We start from the raw sequence: 17879 nt of genomic DNA on the forward strand, positions 1-17879 counted from the left end.
AGTGTCTGGGCCAGAGCCAAAAGGACACTCCTTCGAGCCGGAGTTGAACCAGCGACCTAAGGATGGCCGTGGAAGGGAGCCTACAGTCCTCCGCTCTACCAGCTGAGCTATCGAAGGAAGCACAGGGCCATACCCACTGCCTCGCCCATCACACACTCAGCCAGCACTTCCACAGCCATGGCACAGCATCATGCCTCTGTTACAACATCCTACTTCGAACAGCCACACCTCCAACATCACAACACCTTGCTCAATCCCTTTAGCCCATCCTATCATGCAAACCACAAACAGAACCATTCCAGAAGTTCCTTGGATTTCATCTTCTACAGCTGTACTCTCCTCAAACAGAGCTTACCTATATCTGGTTGCATCTTCCCTTCATTCCCTTTCACTGTGCTGTCTTTTGCCCTCTGGTCAAGCATCAAACAAATAGATAGCCATTCCTCTATTCCATAACCTTCTGCAAGCCTGAAGGTCATACAGAATGCCATACAGTCATACTTTGAATCTCCTTTTCTCCAGCCTGATCATACCCACTTTCCTCAGTCCATCCACACAGAGAAATCATCCATGCCTTGAGATTCTTGGTGGCCCTCCACTGAGATTGCTGAATTTCATTGATCTTCCCTGTACAGAAAATTCCTGGTGGCCCTCCAGAGGGCCATTTCTAGAGGGCCACATCTATTTCATTGATGTCTTTTCTGCGTAAGGGATCTCAAAATTGGACACAGTACTTGAGATGACATTTGATGCTTTCAAGCAAAGAGGGAGAAACCTCTGTTAAACTGCCTATGAAGCTCTTACTGCAGACCTGGATGGTCTCCTGCTCTTTGTATTCTGCGTATACTGCGAGCACCACAGCCCCTGGCAAAAGGCCTTGTATGCAGGCAAGGGGAATTAAAAGCGTAGGAGAATGCAGGCATTGATCCTGCTGCCTCTCACATGCTGAGCAAGCACTCTACCACTTGACCTAATTACCCACTCTGCAAGGCTCTGCCTGAAGTCCTCTCCCATCACAGACACCCACTCTGACTCAAGACGCCGTGCACCCAAAGCTGGGCCCCCAAATGACCTCACTCTCACACCACCAATTCACCCACTCACTTTATTGCTGGAGGTGATCCCTGAAAGTCTCAGTGCTCAGGTTCTACCATCCCCTGCCCAGTGTTAACCCAAAACTGCTTATCTCCCCCATCAAGTGAAACAGTTCAAGGCTGGGCTAACCTTGAACAGGAGCAACCTGGGCAGGGCCAACAGGCAGCTGCGCCACAGGATCTGGGCCAGAGCCAAAAGGACACTCCTTCGAGCCGGAGTTGAACCAGCGACCTAAGGATGGCCGTGGAAGGGAGCCTACAGTCCTCCGCTCTACCAGCTGAGCTATCGAAGGAAACGTGACCTGGACACCTCACACACGCATCACACACTCATCCAACCATTCAGCTCTCACACCACCCCCACGTCTTCATGACTCTCTTTCACAGGAAATAAGAAAGACTTGCCTTGGATCACATCGTCTGTCAAGCCTACAGCTCCTCACCAGGACAGGCCCAGCCATGGAGGCTCTCTCCAAGTGAGCATCCAGAACAGATGGCATTATAATCACAGCAAGACAGGGACAGCTGCAAGCAAGGAAGTCACTGCACAGGTCAGAGTGATGACCATGTCCAGTGACTGAGAGTCAGGTCCAGATTGACAAGCCAGGGCTTAGGTCAATGTAGCAGATTCATCTGCACATCAGATCTGGATCCAAGATCTCTCTGGCTTGATATTGCTATGGCTGTGGCCATAACTGAGCTATAAGGAGCACGGAAAGAGAGTGAAGGCCCAGAGGTGAACATAAAGAGAGCTCCTGTGATAATGGGTGGAGGTGAAGACCCCATCTGAGGCAGGTCAGGGCCATTCAGACCTATTCAGGTACTTGATGCCTGGATGAGATATAATGGTTACCATGCAAGAGAACTGGCAGTCCTCCACTCCACCAGCAGAAATTATTGGTGGACCATCAGGGTCCACTCCCTCCTCTCCATCCGTGACTGTGTTCTCAAAGCATTCAGCTTGAGTGAGTCCTCAGGGCATCTCAATGTATACCTTCTCCTCCAAGCAGCCCCAGATTAGGGATCTCAGTGTCTTGCTCAAGACTTCAACCACTCAGATCATGCCAACCTCCAAGCATGGAGACTGCACAGGACTCCTGGACAATCTTCTTCTTGTGCCTGGCTGATCTGAGGTCAGCTACTGAGAGGGTCATCCTGGACCACTTGTTCTGGGATAGCCATAAAATGTCAGGTCCCTAGAGAGCAGTCCTGTACTGCTCACTCTGACACAATCAGTGTTCAGGATACCCTTGGGCTAAATTAAGGCAAAACAACTCCAAATGATCAATTACAAAGTTTCATTTATGGCAGCAGCAATTTAAACTTTTCTAAACAGCCCATGGCAGAACAGTGTTTTAAACTTTTCTGAATTAAACTTTTCTGAACAGCACTTGGAAGCAGCAATTTAAACTAGTAAGGAGAGGAAGAGAAGAAGAAGGAAAGACAGGAAGATAGATAGAGGAAAAGGTCCGGACCACCACCCAGACTTCCAGCGCTGTCTCTGGTTTGGTTCCTTTGGATGGTGGGTGCACACCCTGCCCCTCTCAGTTGCACTATTATTGACTGTTCCTCTCTCATACACCTTTTGTTGTTCTCAAGCTTTTCAGAAGGGGTTTAGGGGAGTCTTATGGTTTTGATCCCCCTCCCCCCTGCCAGAGAGACAAGTGAAATGTCTAAAACTTGGGTTTGGAGATAGTTATCCAAGATAAGGAAGCTGGTCCCAGAAAAGTGCTATCCTGCATCACAAGATGCTAACTACACTTTATCTTGTTAGCATGGAAACACTCCTTTTCTCTTCTGCCAAGTGTCTGGAATATTAGCTTTTTTAGGTTTTCAGTTTCTCATGGGAGAGAAAAAAAATGGGACCTGTCCTGCTTCAACTGTGGCCTGTTGTGTTTTATTCCTCCACCAATAACCACAGTAAAAGGCCTAATTCTTGAATCAATAACTTCTTGATAGGCATTCTGATAAGTGCTTGCTTATCTCCCCCACAGTCCTTTCCTATTCAGGATCTGCACAAGGCCACATTCAATGGCCTCTCCTCAAAGGGCAGGTGCTAACAAGTGTCCTGGTGGTCTTATTCTAAGGCTGTTGCACTTGGTCAATGTCTGTCTTATTCATGGGGGTCCAAAGATGGGCACAATATTCTGGATCCCATTGATCATACTCAGAGGAAAGTGGGAGAATCTGTTCCTTCCAATCACAGCCCATGGTGCCATGGCCATAGTTCTGGATGCTGTTCTCCTCTTTGCAATGCATGACAAGGTCTCACTGCCTCCATATGACATGGGCCCCTGCCAAAAATCCCTGTGTCCAGGCAAGCGGACTGAAAAGCACTGGAGAATGCGGGCATCGATCCCGCTGCCTCTCGCATGCTAAGCGAGCGCTCTACCACTTGAGCTAATTCCCCACCCCGTAGGTTCTCTCTGAGGGCCTCTCCCCTCTCAGACATCCGTCTCTGACTCAGGCTGCCCTGCTCCTGAGGCCTGGACGTTCTGTTGACCTCACTGTTACACCACCATCGACTCACTCACTTTCCTGCTGGATGTGACCCCAGACAATTCCAGGACTCAGAACCACCATCCCTCACTAAGGGTGCAACCAAAAATGCCATGGTTGGTCAACTTCCCAAACTTAGGCAAGAGATCAAGGCTGGACTGCCCTCTGAACAGGGCCAAAAACACAGCGGTGCTGCAGGATCTGGGCCAGAGCCAAAAGGACACTCCTTCGAGCCGGAGTTGAACCAGCGACCTAAGGATGGCCATGGAAGGGAGCCTACAGTCCTCCGCTCTACCAGCTGAGCTATCGAAGGAAGCACAGGGCCATGTTTACTACCTCACCCATCACAAATTCACCCAACCATTCAGCTCTCATACCACTTCACACATACCTGCATGACACTGCCCAGAAGGAAAAAAAGAAAGACTTGCCTTAGACCCATGCTGCCCAGAACATCTGAGGTCCACAACACCAAATCAAGACAGACCCAGCCATGGTGGCTCGCTCCAGATGAGAGGCCAGAGACGGCAGCACTGTCACAGCCAGGAAGGGACAACTGCAAACAAGGAAGTCACTGTAGAGGTCAGCGTGATGGTCAAGTCCAGTGAGTGCCAGGCAGGTCCAGACTGACAAGCCAGGGCTGAGGTCAAGCCACAACATCCATCTGCACATCCACATATGCATCAAGGGTCTTTGTGAGTGAATATATTCAAAGCTATGGCCACAACTTAGCTAGAGACCAAGACTTCTGTGGTGTAGCATGGAAGAAGAGCTGAATGTAAGTAGAGCTCCTAGATTAGGGCACAAAGCCACAGATATATGTGAGAGTAGCCATGGCAGGGAGCCTCCAGCCCTCTGCTCCACCAGCAGAGATATTGATGGAAGAGCGGGGCCCCATACGAGCTCCTCCTCTATGACAGAGCAGACAATGCAGTCAGCTTGGGTTCTGCCTCAGGACATATCTATTCAAATCTCCTACAGCAGCCTGAGCTCAGGGATCACTGCAGCTCATTCAAGGCTTCAACCAGTCAGCTTACACCAACCTCCAAGCATGGAGACTGCACAGCACTTCAGGGCACCCTTCTTCTCCTGCCTGTCTGACCTGAGGAGGGAAAAAATGGAACCTGTCCTGCTTCCACTGTGTCCCATTGTGTCTCATTCCTCTTTCCATCACTACAGTAAAAGGCCTAACTGTTGAATCAATAACCTCCTGAGAGGCCTTTGAAAGCTTCTTCTTAGCTCACCCAAAGCCTGCAATTTGTCAACATCTGTCTTTTATGTAGTATAATAGAATGTTTTAGGTTGGAAAGGACCTTTACAGCTTGTATTGGCCAACTTCCCTGCTGTACGCAAGAGCCTCTTTCACTAGGTCAGATTGATTAAAGGTCTGTCCAACCATACCTCAGCTTTTGCAGGGATGAGGTGTCTGCAAGTTCTCTGGGAAATCTGTTCCAGTATCTTACTACCCTCATCATAAAGAATTTCTTTTTATGTAATCTAAATCTACCCTCTTTTGTTTAAAACCTTTTCCTCTTGTTCCCTCACTACAAGGCCTGCTAAAAAGCCTCTCTGTCTTTCTTATAAGCCCTCTTTATCAATTGAAAGGCTGCTATAAGGTGTCCCTGAAGAGAAGGTCTCTCTTCTCTTCTCCAGACTGAACAACCCCATCTCTCTCAGCCTGTCTTCACAGGGCAATGTTCCATCCCCTCAATCAATCTTGTGGCCCTGTTCTGGACCAGCTCTAATAGGTCCACATCTTTCCCCATGTGCTGGGGAACCCATGGTTGGACATAGAATTCCAGGTGTGGTCTTACAAGAGTGGAATACAGGAGCAGAATCACCTTCCTCAGCCTGCTGGCCATGCTTCTTTTGATGTAGCCCAGGATATGGTTTACTTTCTGGACTGCAAGGGTACAATGTCAGCTCATGTCCAGTTTTTCATTCACCAGCACCCGCTACTTCTCCACAGAGCTGCTCTCAATCCACTCCTCCTCCAATGTGTATTGATTCTGCTGGTTGCCCTCACCCAGGTGCAGGACCTTGCACTTGGCCTTGTTTAACTTAATGAAGTTCACGTGGACCCACTCCTCAACTCTTTTAAGGTCCCTCTGGATGGAACCTCTTCCTTCAAGCATTTGAACTCCATCACTCCCCTTGTCATCTGTAAACTTGATGAGAATGCACTCAATCCTGCTCTCTATGTCCTTGACAAAGATATTAAATAGTATTGGTCCCAATACAGACCCTCAAGGGACAACACTTGATACTGGTTTCACCTGGACATTGAGCAGCTGACTACAGTTCTTTGGATGTGGCCATCCAGCCCATTCGTTAGTCATTGAACAGTCCATTCATCAAAACCTTATGTCCCCAATTTAGTGACAAGGATGTTGTGTAGGATAACATCAAAGGCCTTAGAGAAGGTAGACGACATCCGTAGCTCATCCCTTGGCCACTGATGCAATCGGTCCATTGTAGAAGGCCTATTAGATTAGGACTGACCACATTAGTCAGTCATAATTTGCCCTTGATGAAGGCATGTTGGTTGTCTCTAAACACCTCCCTGTCTTCATCTGTTCTGTGAACTGAGCAAGGTGAATCTCACGGCTTGGTGGTTCCCAGAGTCATCCTTTTTACCATATTTAAAAATTAGTTTTATATTTTGCTTTTCTCAATCATTGAGGACTTCACTTGAGGATGCATAAATATGCGTGGATATTGATCAAATCCCAAGTAAAGAAGAAGATTAAAGTACCCCAAACCACAGCCCTTTCTGCTCCTGATACAGCCCTGGGTGCTGTTGTTTTCTGTGCAGCCCAGGTGCAAATAGCTCCCAAGAGCACCAGAGGGACCCCTGCCAAAGGGCCCTGTGTCCAGGCAAGAGGAATGAAAAGCATTGGAGAATGTGGACATTGATCCCGCTGCCTCTCACATGCTAAGTGAGCGCTCTACCACTTGAGTTAATTCCCCACCCTGCAGCTCTGCCTGAGAGCCTCACCCCTCGCAGGCACCCACCCCTGACTCAAGATGTCTTGCATCCAAAGCCTGGGCTCCTCTTGGCCTCATTCTCACACCACCAACAACTCAACCAATAAGGTCCCTACTGGTAGTGATCCCAGACAACACCAGTGCTCAAACCCACAATTTACTGGGTTCTGGTTCATCCATAAATGTCTTGTCTGATCGTATTCCTAAACTGAGGCAAGAGCTCATGTTGGACAGCCCTTTGAAGGGGAGGCATCTGGATAGGGCCGAAAACACAGCAGTGCTGCAGGATCTGGGCCAGAGCCAAAAGGACACTCCTTCGAGCCGGAGTTGAACCAGCGACCTAAGGATGGCCGTGGAAGGGAGCCTACAGTCCTCCGCTCTACCAGCTGAGCTATCGAAGGAAGCACAAGGCCATGACCACTACCTCACCCATCACACACTCAGCCAGCACTTCCACAGCCATGGCACAGCATCATGCCTCTGTTACAACATCCTGCTTCAGACAGACTCAACTCCAACATCACAACACCTTGCTCAATCCCTTTAGCCCATCAATCATGCAAGCCACTAACAGAAACACTCCCTGGTTCCTTGGACATCACTGATAGCTGGACTCTCCTCACTACCACACACAGCTTACCCATATCCTTCTGCAACTTCCCTTCATTCCCTTTCACTGTGCTGTCTTCTGCCCTCTGGTCAAGTATCAAACTAAGCAAAACTGTTCCATAACCTACACCTAAGCAATAGAAGGTCATGTGCAAGTCCTCTGAATCTCTCTTTCTCCAAGCTGAATATGCTCACTCTCCTCAGCCCATCCTTAAAGAGAAATCTCCATTCCTTGGGATCCTTGGTGGCCCTCCACTGAGGTTGCTCCATTTCATGGATTTGTTTTCTGTACTGGGCTTGATATTTGAGAACTGTCAAGCAAAGACAGAGAAAATCAGTTCTTCTGTCAAACTGCCCGTAGTGCTTTTGATACAACCCCAGATGTTCTTGTCTTTTGTAAATCTGGGCACACCATAAATCTCCCCACAACCCCCAGTGGACAGAGGGATCCCCACCAAAGGGCCCTGTGTCCAAGCAATGGGAATGAAAAGCATTGGAGAATGCGGGCATCGATCCCGCTGCCTCTCACATGCTAAGCGAGCGCTCTACCACTTGAGCTAATTCCCCACCCTGCAGCTCTGCCTGAAAGCCTCACCCCTCAGAGACACCCACCACTGATTCAGGAGGCCCCAAAAGCACTGCAGTGTCTGTGCCAGAGCCAAAAGGACACTCCTTTGAGCTAGAGTTGAACTAGGAACCTAATGATGGCAATGTCAAGGAACCTGAAGTCACCCACTCTACCAGCTGAGCTGGTGAAGGAAGCATGGAACCTGTTGCTGGCTTTCTCTTATCCATAACATTGCAACATTTTACCTTGTACAACGTACTTTCTTGTCTTCAAAATATTGCTACCTCCACCCTCATCAGACCTACCCTGGTCTGATCTCACCAGGCTGATCTCTCAGCCTAAGTGTCCCACTGACAGAGATCCTAAGCTTATTTCACTGACTTCATTTCCATGAGTGCCCTTTCCATCTTGTCCAATAGCTGTTTTTCTGCTTGTTGTCATTTTTATCTCCCAAACACATCACATTGCTTGCTGCTGTGGAGGGCTGCAGTGGGCAGTGATCCTAAGGTGGTGAAGGAGAATGCCCATTCACCATGAGAAAAATATGAATGGACATAAATCCATGGTTTTGGCGTAGGAAGTAGCCAGCAAACTCCTGTGTTCATTTACTTTCCATTATTTTGTATTCTTCTATTTTTTCATAATGAATGCTGCTTATCACGTAACTAGGAATATCATTTTTCCAGGGACCCACAGGGAAACTTCTTTAGCTGATACTCTATGTCACATAGTTCTTGTCCTTACTTTTATTGTTTCTTCAGTTGTCTCTAACAGAATCGTTTTTCTCACTCATACGAATTGCAGTACCAGTATCTAGATCTCTTTCCTGTTACTAAATCATCACCAATTAGTAAATGTTATCTCAGTGTGCAGAGAGTTGGTTTGGTAATGTACTATTTGTAGTCAAGACAGTTTTCCCAAATCAACATAAGAACGTATGACATCTTTTGTTAATTTTTGAAAGTAATCCTGTTAGTAGTCTGAAAACATTCTAAGCAAAGTGAGTGTGCAACTTAGGTTTTTCATCTTTTCAAAGCTACATTCTGTTCAAATTCTTATTTTTTATGAGATTGTTTGAGATATGGGGAGGACAGAAGATGTCTTTGGGTCTGTGGAAAAAGAAAGAAAGGCTGGCAATTGATTATCCAATGCCTGCAACACACATGGGTTTTGAAAGTAATATCTCTTCCTTCCTTTTTTTTTTTTTTGTCCTAATTCTAATTACTGGGGTTTGTTTTCAGCTAAGAAAAACGGGGTAAATTGCATAATTTGCTTAAATACTTGGATGGCACATAATGTCATTAGTTATGCATGATTTAGCTTGCTTTTCCAGTTCTTATGTTTCATGTTTTATTATGTTTAGGGCACATGTTAAACATGACCAAAAATTTAAGTTTAAGGTACAATATGAATGGTATATTAAATATGATTGAATGTGATCCCCTTCATGCTATTAGAGACATGTTTAAGGAGTTATTTATAACCTATGGTTCTATGACTTGAGTTCAGCAGAACTGAAGAGATTGTTGGCAGAGGCTGTTCCCAGGCTCTTATCAGTCTTGATATCGGCAGAATGTCTTCCAGGTGGGAACTGTCATCAGGAGCAAAGCAGTTACATTTTACTGAAGGAATATCCTGTACTGGGAGTTCAGAGGAAAATCAAGTAGGACGCCACTCTGAGGTTAAATTTGTTAGAGGAAGTGTAAGCACACTACCTTTGCACCACAAGTATTTTTGCTCGTAGCAATCGTGGCTGGCTCCTGAAACACTCAGAGACAATATTTACAAAATGCATCATAGCTTGACTTGTGATTGAATCAGTTTAAAATACTACTAAATGACTTTTGAGGCCACTAGAGGTCAGCACTAGTCATTAAATTAATGTCACGGAAAAATCTTATTTCCGATTCTTCAAAGTGAGTGGTGATTTCTGAAAAGATACACTTCTGTTTATGCTTGTTTTGCAAGTGTGTGTCAGCTCACACCTTCAGCGCTTCAATATGGCTGGTAGCAAACTCTTTCTCCTCTATGCTGTGCTTCCTCAGCACTGAGAGCCAACAGTCACACACGGTACCTTTCAAACTATACCTGTCTTTGGATGCCATAGCGCTGAGTACAGTCAGGGGAAAAAGGCAGTATCCAGCCCTGTCCTAGCAAAGGCTTCCCACCAGCATAAACAGCCCAAACTAGTTGACACTATACTCTCATGAGACCTCACATGGAATAGTAGAATCATAGAATCAACCAGGTTGGAAAAGAGCTCCGAGATCAACAAGTCCAGCCCTTGATCCAACACCACTGTGGTTACTAGATCATGGCACTAAGCGCAACATCCAGTTTCATCTTTAAAAGCCTTCAGGGACGGTGAATCCACCACCTCCCTGGAGTACTGCATTTTGCTCTGGGGACCCCAACATAAGGACATGAACCTGCTGGAGCAAGTCCAGAGGAAGGACATGAAGATGATCAGAGGGCTGGAGTACCTCTCCTATGGAGATAGAGTGAGAGAGTCAGCCTGGAGAAGAGAAGGCTCTGGGGAGACCTTAGAGCACCTTTCAGTACCTAAAGCAAGACAGCTGGAAAGGGACTTTTCACAAGGGCATGTAGTGATAGGACAAGGGCTAATGGCTTTAAATTAAAAGAGAGTATGTTCAGATTAGATATTAGGAAGAAATTCTATACTGTGAGGGTGGTGAGGAACTGAAACAGGTTCCCCAGAGAGTTTGTGGATGCTCCATCCCTGGAAGTGTTCAAAGCCAGGCTGGATGGGGCTTTAAGCAACATGATCTAGTGGAAGATGTCCCTGCTCATCATGGGGGGGCTGGAACTAGGTGATATTTAAGGTCCCTTCCAACCCTGACCATTCTATGATCCTATGACAGTCATCTTCCACGGCTTTAAGGACCAACTCAGAAGTGCAGCAGTGGGAAATTAGGCCTGAAGACAGGCACTTGAAACCAGGGTTAACTCATTATGCTTTTCCACCTTGTGCTTCAGAAAGATGCTTTCCTTCTATTGCAACTCCTAACTGTGTTTTCCATCATCACCGTCTGGGCTTCTGCAAACACAGACACTGTTTACAAAATTTTAATATAGTTATAAATCGGCAATTTAATACAGAATTTTCTTTGCCATAAAGAAAATAATGTTGCCTGGATAAACAGTGTAATCATCATGTTTTTAAACAACCTTTAAAAAATCTTTATCTTTGTTGAAACCTGCTAAATTATGCAAATGAGTTGGCAATCATAATGCAACAAATGCCTGTGAATTATTATCATGCTGCAATCTGTGCTTTCAGCATGTATCACCATCTCCTTTAACACAGTAGCTGACTAGGTATCAATACACAAAGTTCATTCTCAGTGTAATAGAAACACCTCTTTTATCAAAACTTTCATGTTCAATCCCTTTGTGTCACTTTTCTTCCACTGAGTACATCAAAACTGGAAAAAAGAAGCCTGAAGACACTGTTCAGAATTGTTATATCTATATTAAAATATTTTTGATAGGGTTTTGTGTCTGTATATATGCACATATACAGAAGACTTATTTTCCCTCTGTTTTTTTGTTTATTTGTTTTTCATGTTTAAGAAAACTGGCTCTGAAATACCATCCTGACAAGAATCCAGACAATCCAGAGGCTGCAGAAAAATTTAAAGAGATCAACAATGCTCACGCAACCCTGACTGATCTGTCCAAGAGAAATATATATGACAAATATGGATCATTAGGGCTCTATGTGGCGGAACAGTTTGGTGAGGAAAATGTCAACACCTACTTCATGCTCTCAAGCTGGTGGGCAAAGGTAATCTGTTATTTTCTGTTGGAAATCAAATGTTACAATGCACATGGACAATTACATACACAAGGACCCATTGAAAAACATGGTTTCTCTACAGGCTTAACAAATAATAGGATCAGACTCTAAACTGCTACTAAAAATTTAAAAAAGCAACAACATTATCTGGAAAATCGACAGAGGCAGAATGTAATGTAAGCTTAGACTAGTGCTAATATAGAAAGTCATTTTTTACTTGGTGAATAGTTACAGTACATGTTTTGTAACACTTTTAAACATTCATTAGATTTGAATCTAGTGCTCCAGGATAATTTTGACTTTCTTTTCAGTAATGGCTAAAAAAAAATGACTCATTATCCAAAAACAAGAAGTCTCACTTATGTGATAACCACTTAATAAATTATTACCCTACAAATTTAACTGTCTTATTTGCTATATACAGCACACAACATAAGTAAGCAATAATAACACTGTGTTTATGGCATCATGTATGTGTCCTGGTGAGAGAAAGGAACTGAAAGAAAAGCTTGGAAGAATGGAATAGAGGAAGAGAGTAGGAAAGGAAGAGAATGATATATCAAAACCTTGCATATTGCTCAAGGTAAAACAAGGCTGTTCTAGTTATAAAGGAGTTGGGTTCACATGGTCTCTTATCTTCCTGGTGTCCTCTGATGTTTGTATATGTCAAATTCAAGTGCTTCTGCAAATATTGAAATATTACAGATATGGAACAAACAGAATTGCAAATGTGCAAAATCCATGCTGTCCCCACCTGTTTGCAGCAACAGAAGCATAGGAAACAAAAGACTGTAATGGAATACATAGGAAAATGATCTGTACTGTTTGAAGCAAGCACACTATGAGACCTTTTATCTGCAAACTGTGGAACACGGATTCTTGTGTTCAGCACGGATCAGGCCAATGTTGCACTGCTCTGCAGTCCCCTTTCAAACTGGGAAGTCACCTGGGCGCTTTGTGGGCCTGAGAAGCCATAATTTGTCTGCTGAATCAGTATGAGATGGACACTGCTCAAATGCAGTGAATGAAACCTTTAAATTAAACTTGCAAAGGCTCAGTTGCCCCCTCAGAGACAGGTTGGAGGCTGCCTGCTTGCAGCTACTGTAGCTGACCCCTGCTGCAGGCTGGACATCCCACTATAGCTGCTGAATGGATCATTCCCTCTTTTTTGCTGTCCACCATCTCTTGCAGCCCTTTTGTCATGTTTTAGGTGCCAGGAAGCATTGCTTTAGTGCTGAGAGAGCAGCAGCGTTGAGTCCTTTAACAGTGTTTGTAAACAAGATTTTCTTCACTGTTTGCTGCTTTTTTTTTAGCTTTTATTTGCTCTTCTACTTACTGATCTTTAATGGAGATGTTATGAAGGATAAAATCCTCTGGGGTTAGAAAATCAGAAACAGAAATAACAACTGTGACTTTGACTTACATGGAGAGCAGTGGAGAGTACAGAGAGAAGTTAATAAGTCCCTAACAGCTAAAGGAGGAATGTGAGTATTGTTTCAAGCAAGCTGTATCCCAGAAGTGAGACAAGATGTGCTGAATAGCAAAAGTAATCAGTGCTTCCTGGGTTTTATGAATTTTGTACAAAATATCCAAAATATGTCTATAGACTCATCTGAGGATTTGAGGATTGTCACTCTCTCTCAACCCAAAATCTTGCCACTTTCAAAGCATAAAGAGGCAACCAAATCACGCTTTTTTTGAATTATAATACTATTTGAGTCTGATGCATCATCTCCAGATAACCGCTGAACCCCTAATTTTCTCCATTCTAGTAGAAGACAATAGGGACCACAGCCTTCACTTGTTATCTCCCTCTTCAACTGCAAACATTCCCCTTCCCCAGCGTGCTCATACTCATAAAATCTGACAATTGTGAAGGGGTTTATCATTAGCAGTTAGGAAACCCAATGGAAAGGAGAAATGCAAAATGAAGATTACTTTTTTTCCAGAGTGCCAGACTTCTTAGCAGGCATATTAAACTGGAAACATACAGACATGGGTAAGGGGAAATTGAACTACTTCTTCACTGGCAGGCACAGGGCTTGTTCATTTAACTATTTTAGCAAAAACCAATTCTCCCTCTACCATGAAGACAGTTTATTAATCACATCAATAAAATGATTCTTGATTTACCACCTGTGATAATATAGGCACAAGAAATCTTGAAACACTAAAGTTATCATTAATAAATTCAAGGGGTTTTCCCCCTCTGTATACTTTTTTATGCCTTTTTTTCATTCTATACATAGTGGTGATTTATTCTCCATTATGGCATAAATGATAAACAGTCAGACAACTTATTTTAGGGATTATGGCATTTAGAACAGTTTTAGGTGTCTATTGGAAGGAAAATATTTTAAAACAAAAAGTCAGTATCCTTTTCATTTAAAACCACTCTAGATACATGCCTATTAATATTAGGCCTATAAATAGCCTTATTACCTTCAAAGATGCTCCAGTCGGCCCCCACTAATGTTGCCTGAGACATGCATACATAACAATGTTATTTACATAGCTCCACTGTCAAAGTTTGACAATATTCTGACATCTGTGCTTATTTTCTCCCTCAGCAGCATGTTGTCTTATGAATATAATGAATAGTCATTAAAGAGCAGACTGTATAACCATAACGCTAAAGTCTGGCTATACCTCCAACCCATATGTACCTGGTGGCCACAAAGCTCTGCTGCTTTTACATACACATTTACAGAATCATAGAATGGTTTGGTTTGGAAGAGACCTTAAAGATCAAGCAGTTCCAAGCCCCTGCCATGGGTGGGGACACCTTCCACTAGAGCAGATTGCTCAGAGCCCCATCCAACCTGGCCTTGAACACTTCCAGGGATGGGGTACTCACAATTTCTCTGGGCAACTGTTCTGGTATCTCACCATCCTCACAGTAAAGAATTTCTTCCTAATATCTAATCTAAGCATATTCTCTTTCTGTTTATTTCTATACATTAGCTTTGATTCGCTTTTCAGGAATGTCACTGGATTTCCTTTGGTCTTATACCACTATGTCCAAGAAGAGATGTGGAGTTTTCTCCTGTGTCACAGACATCTCACTGCAGGCCTGGATCCATCCCAGGTCAGGAGCCAGGCTGCTGTCATGTCCTCATGGAGCACAGAGTGGCAGTGGCAGCCTAAAGGCTCCTCTCCTGAAGTTCCCCCCTCCTATTGCTGTGATGCAGCACACACACAAGCAACTTGTGAGCTGTGCTGTGAACCTGGGCAGTGACCTGGTCTGGAGGAAGAAAAGCTCTGTAAATTACTTTTTTCTGGCTCTTGACTCTGACTGAGATCTCTGGTCTTGGCCCCAGGCCATTGTGTTGGCTCTGCTGAAGCCTCTTGCTTTGTGCCACAGGGAAAAGAGTGAGTAAAGGGCCATGTGGTGGTGGGAACTTCTTGCTGCCTGAGTCCGCAGATTGAGAAACCATAGACTGAGGAGTATAATTTAGGAGATATCACCTGTGTGGTCCTGTACAGGCTAATGTGGAGAAAGAGAGACACCCCCAATGGGCAATTCAAATCCTCATGTGGCTGAATTACCCTCTGGAGGAGTTTTCAACTTCCCTTTGACTATGTGGGGAGCCCACAGGGGCTGATTTGGATGCCTTAGTTCAGTGCCTGAAGTTATGTGGGATGCATTTGGGTCTTTCCTTCTTTTTCTCTCAGCTTTGTTATTGACAAGAATCTGACAGTAAATAAGTGTTTGCAAAAATGATCTTGGGCAAATGAGTCATTTTAAAGATGGAAATGAGTCATTTTAAGGTGGGTGGGGTTTTGCATACTGCCTGGAGGGCTTTTCTGAGGGCCATCAGCTGAAGACAGATTTTCAAAAGCTGAGCATGTGGGGGGCCTGTTGGTTGGTGTCTTCTTTGTGGATGTGGTCCTGAGTGACAAGTAGGAGCTTGGTGGTGAGGAGGGCTTTGGGATATCTGGCCCTTGCTCAGGCACTGGGCCAGCAGCTGGACTCCTGAGTGCCAAGTACTTGGGAACCAGAGTTCCTCTGATGATCTGCCTTTATTTGTAAGAGGCTGCCACAATTTTGAGCAAGGTCACTGCTAACAGGTTTTTCGTCCCGCTGTGTTTAACCCAGGGCCTGTTTGCAGTCTGTGGCTTGCTGACGGGCTGCTACCTCTGCTGCTGTCTCTGCTGCTGCTTCAACTGCTGCTGTGGAAAGTGTAAACCCAAGGCACCCGAGGGGGAACAGCAGGAGTTTTGTGTGTCTCCAGAAGATTTGGAAGAGCAAATTAAGAACGACATGGAAAGAGGTGTGTATTGTAGGGGCTTACTGTGTGGCAAGGCTGTTCAAAACAATCTTTAAAGCCTGCAGTCCAGATGTTCTGCTCGCAGTGCTGAGGCTGCTTCCAGACTTCAGTGGAGATGTGCCAATTCACTCTAGCTAAGACCATGACCCAGTGAACTTCCCAAGTTACGTATTAATGCAAAAATAAAATTATGGCACTAACAGCTAAATATCTCCTGTATCTCTTATGAGACGCTTAAACATTAAAAGTCTCAGGACTTATCATAAGAGGCGATGTTCACCCTGTAGCCCCCATGCCCACATTGCTTCCTATCCTAGATCCTGTACTCAACACATTAGGCTCTGCTGGAGTGCTGCTTGTCATATCTGATTGGCCTGAATAAGCTGTCATTTGGGTTCTATTTATGTAAAATTTATCCCTGCCTATGATGGACTAACTGTACCCATTCAAGAAGAGGCTTCAAGAAAAGATGCAATGTTTCCAACAGTGTAGTTGCACAGTAACCCAAGAGTTTGCACAGAAGCTGCTGTGGTCCTGCCCCTCTCCCATCCAGCCCTCAAGCTGCTCATTCTCTTCTGCACCGGCAGTAGCAATTCTGCTACTTTACTAGGCCCCAGATCTCAGATAAAATCCAGGTGAGAACTAATCCTCTCAAAAATGTGTGTAGTTCCTGGCCCATTTAATTCCCCGCTGTGCTCCATGGTGGGACAGGCCAAGCACTAACTCAGGAGCAAGAGTACCCAGACAGGAACATGGGCCTGGGGAAGAGGGAAGATGTTCACAGTAGATTACCCTCTTTTCTTGATTTTGCTGCATTCCCTCAGCTACATGTTCAGGTTTTGGCTATACCAAGGAATGATGGTGGTGATTTTCTGATTGGCACTAGTGTGGGTTGCATACTTTGAAAAAACAGCCCTGTCCTAATCTGCTGAAGAGAGGCAGAGTTTTGCCTTCATCTTTAGGGGTAGCAGAAACATCTCGAACTGGTTAGCTGTGTACAAGGTGAGACATACAATGATTCTTGCTCCAGCAATATGAAGCCAAGGTACCAGGGGAGGACCTAGGACACTTTTCAGTTGCAAATTTTTACAAATTTAGGATATCAGGATTATGCTTTTTTCTGAGGAAGGACCTAAGCAGTCAGCTCACTCTTTCTCTCTTCCATTGTTTTAGAAGATCTTCTACAGTTATATTCTTACATTTATTATGCTTAAATTAGCACTGCCAGATTGCAAATGTCATGTTCCCTTAGCAGGAAAACATTTTTCCCCCCCAACTTTTCACACAAATTTACCCTTCCATAAATATGTAACAAAACACTTGTAGTAGTTGAAACAAATGCTATTTTTATAACTGTTATGCCAATGCGTGGTGGTGTTTTTAAGTTGTTTTTGCCTAGAGGCATATCAAGGTAAATACAGGCAGCTTAAAAATTGATCATACTTGATCAGTCTCTGCAAAGGCAATAAAAACTATTAGTGAAAACTTTATAATCACAATGCATTATTTGAAACAAATCTAATAAACTCTATGTCTTTCAGCACCTGAAAAGTACAAATCTAAAACTGGTCTTGCTCTTCATGAGCCTGTGATACCAAAATCAACTTTGAAGTATGAAGATGGAAGATGTTTAAATTCTGACTTTCTTTTTGTTTCTAATTTGGCAGGTATTTTACTCTCTCTCAAAATCCAGCACAAAATTCCTCAGTGGCAGAAAAAAAATTGCTGCCTCCTTCTGGCACAAGTACCAGGAGGTATTGGTATTCTTTGACTTTAGGCCACCTTGACATCCCTTTACTTCCACCAAGTCTCACTGAGATACCAACTTAAAAAATAATTTAAAATGTTTAGTGAAGTATCAGTCTGAAAAATAAACACAATGTGGAATTACGGTTTTTGAAGTATTTAAAAAACAATATTAAATATATATATATATTTAATATTATATATTTCTTCAGAAAGAACAAAACTAGGTCTTTGCACCTTCTCTTCTCTTCTCTCTCTTCTCTTCTCTCTCTCTTCTCTTCTCT

At 44.2% G+C, this 17879-nt stretch overlaps 1 protein-coding gene and 6 non-coding genes across 7 annotated transcripts in view; 1 reads left to right on the forward strand and 6 right to left on the reverse strand.

Annotated features, from left to right (window-relative positions):
• Positions 1–17879, forward strand: part of DNAJC5B (DnaJ heat shock protein family (Hsp40) member C5 beta) — a 31994-nt gene that overhangs the window by 10167 nt on the left and 3948 nt on the right. The window contains exons 2-3 of the mRNA XM_051771427.1: positions 11353–11566; positions 15678–15852. Coding sequence (XP_051627387.1) covers positions 11353–11566; positions 15678–15852 — 389 coding nt within the window. The remainder of the gene's footprint in view (positions 1–11352; positions 11567–15677; positions 15853–17879) is intronic.
• Positions 29–117, reverse strand: TRNAY-GUA (transfer RNA tyrosine (anticodon GUA)). Its single transcript is given in 2 exon segments — positions 29–64; positions 81–117. It is a non-coding gene; the product is annotated as a tRNA-Tyr (tRNA).
• On the reverse strand, positions 1299–1387 carry TRNAY-GUA (transfer RNA tyrosine (anticodon GUA)). The gene is given in 2 exon segments: positions 1299–1334; positions 1351–1387. It is a non-coding gene; the product is annotated as a tRNA-Tyr (tRNA).
• Positions 3432–3504, reverse strand: TRNAA-AGC (transfer RNA alanine (anticodon AGC)). The gene has a single exon. It is a non-coding gene; the product is annotated as a tRNA-Ala (tRNA).
• TRNAY-GUA (transfer RNA tyrosine (anticodon GUA)) lies at positions 3818–3906 on the reverse strand. The gene is given in 2 exon segments: positions 3818–3853; positions 3870–3906. It is a non-coding gene; the product is annotated as a tRNA-Tyr (tRNA).
• TRNAY-GUA (transfer RNA tyrosine (anticodon GUA)) lies at positions 6894–6982 on the reverse strand. The gene is given in 2 exon segments: positions 6894–6929; positions 6946–6982. It is a non-coding gene; the product is annotated as a tRNA-Tyr (tRNA).
• On the reverse strand, positions 7685–7757 carry TRNAA-AGC (transfer RNA alanine (anticodon AGC)). Its single transcript has one exon. It is a non-coding gene; the product is annotated as a tRNA-Ala (tRNA).

The sequence above is a fragment of the Manacus candei genome, unplaced genomic scaffold (assembly GCF_025592945.1).
Source record: "Manacus candei isolate 608988 ecotype Guabito, Panama unplaced genomic scaffold, ASM2559294v1 h1tg000008l, whole genome shotgun sequence".
NCBI lineage: Eukaryota > Metazoa > Chordata > Aves > Passeriformes > Pipridae > Manacus > Manacus candei.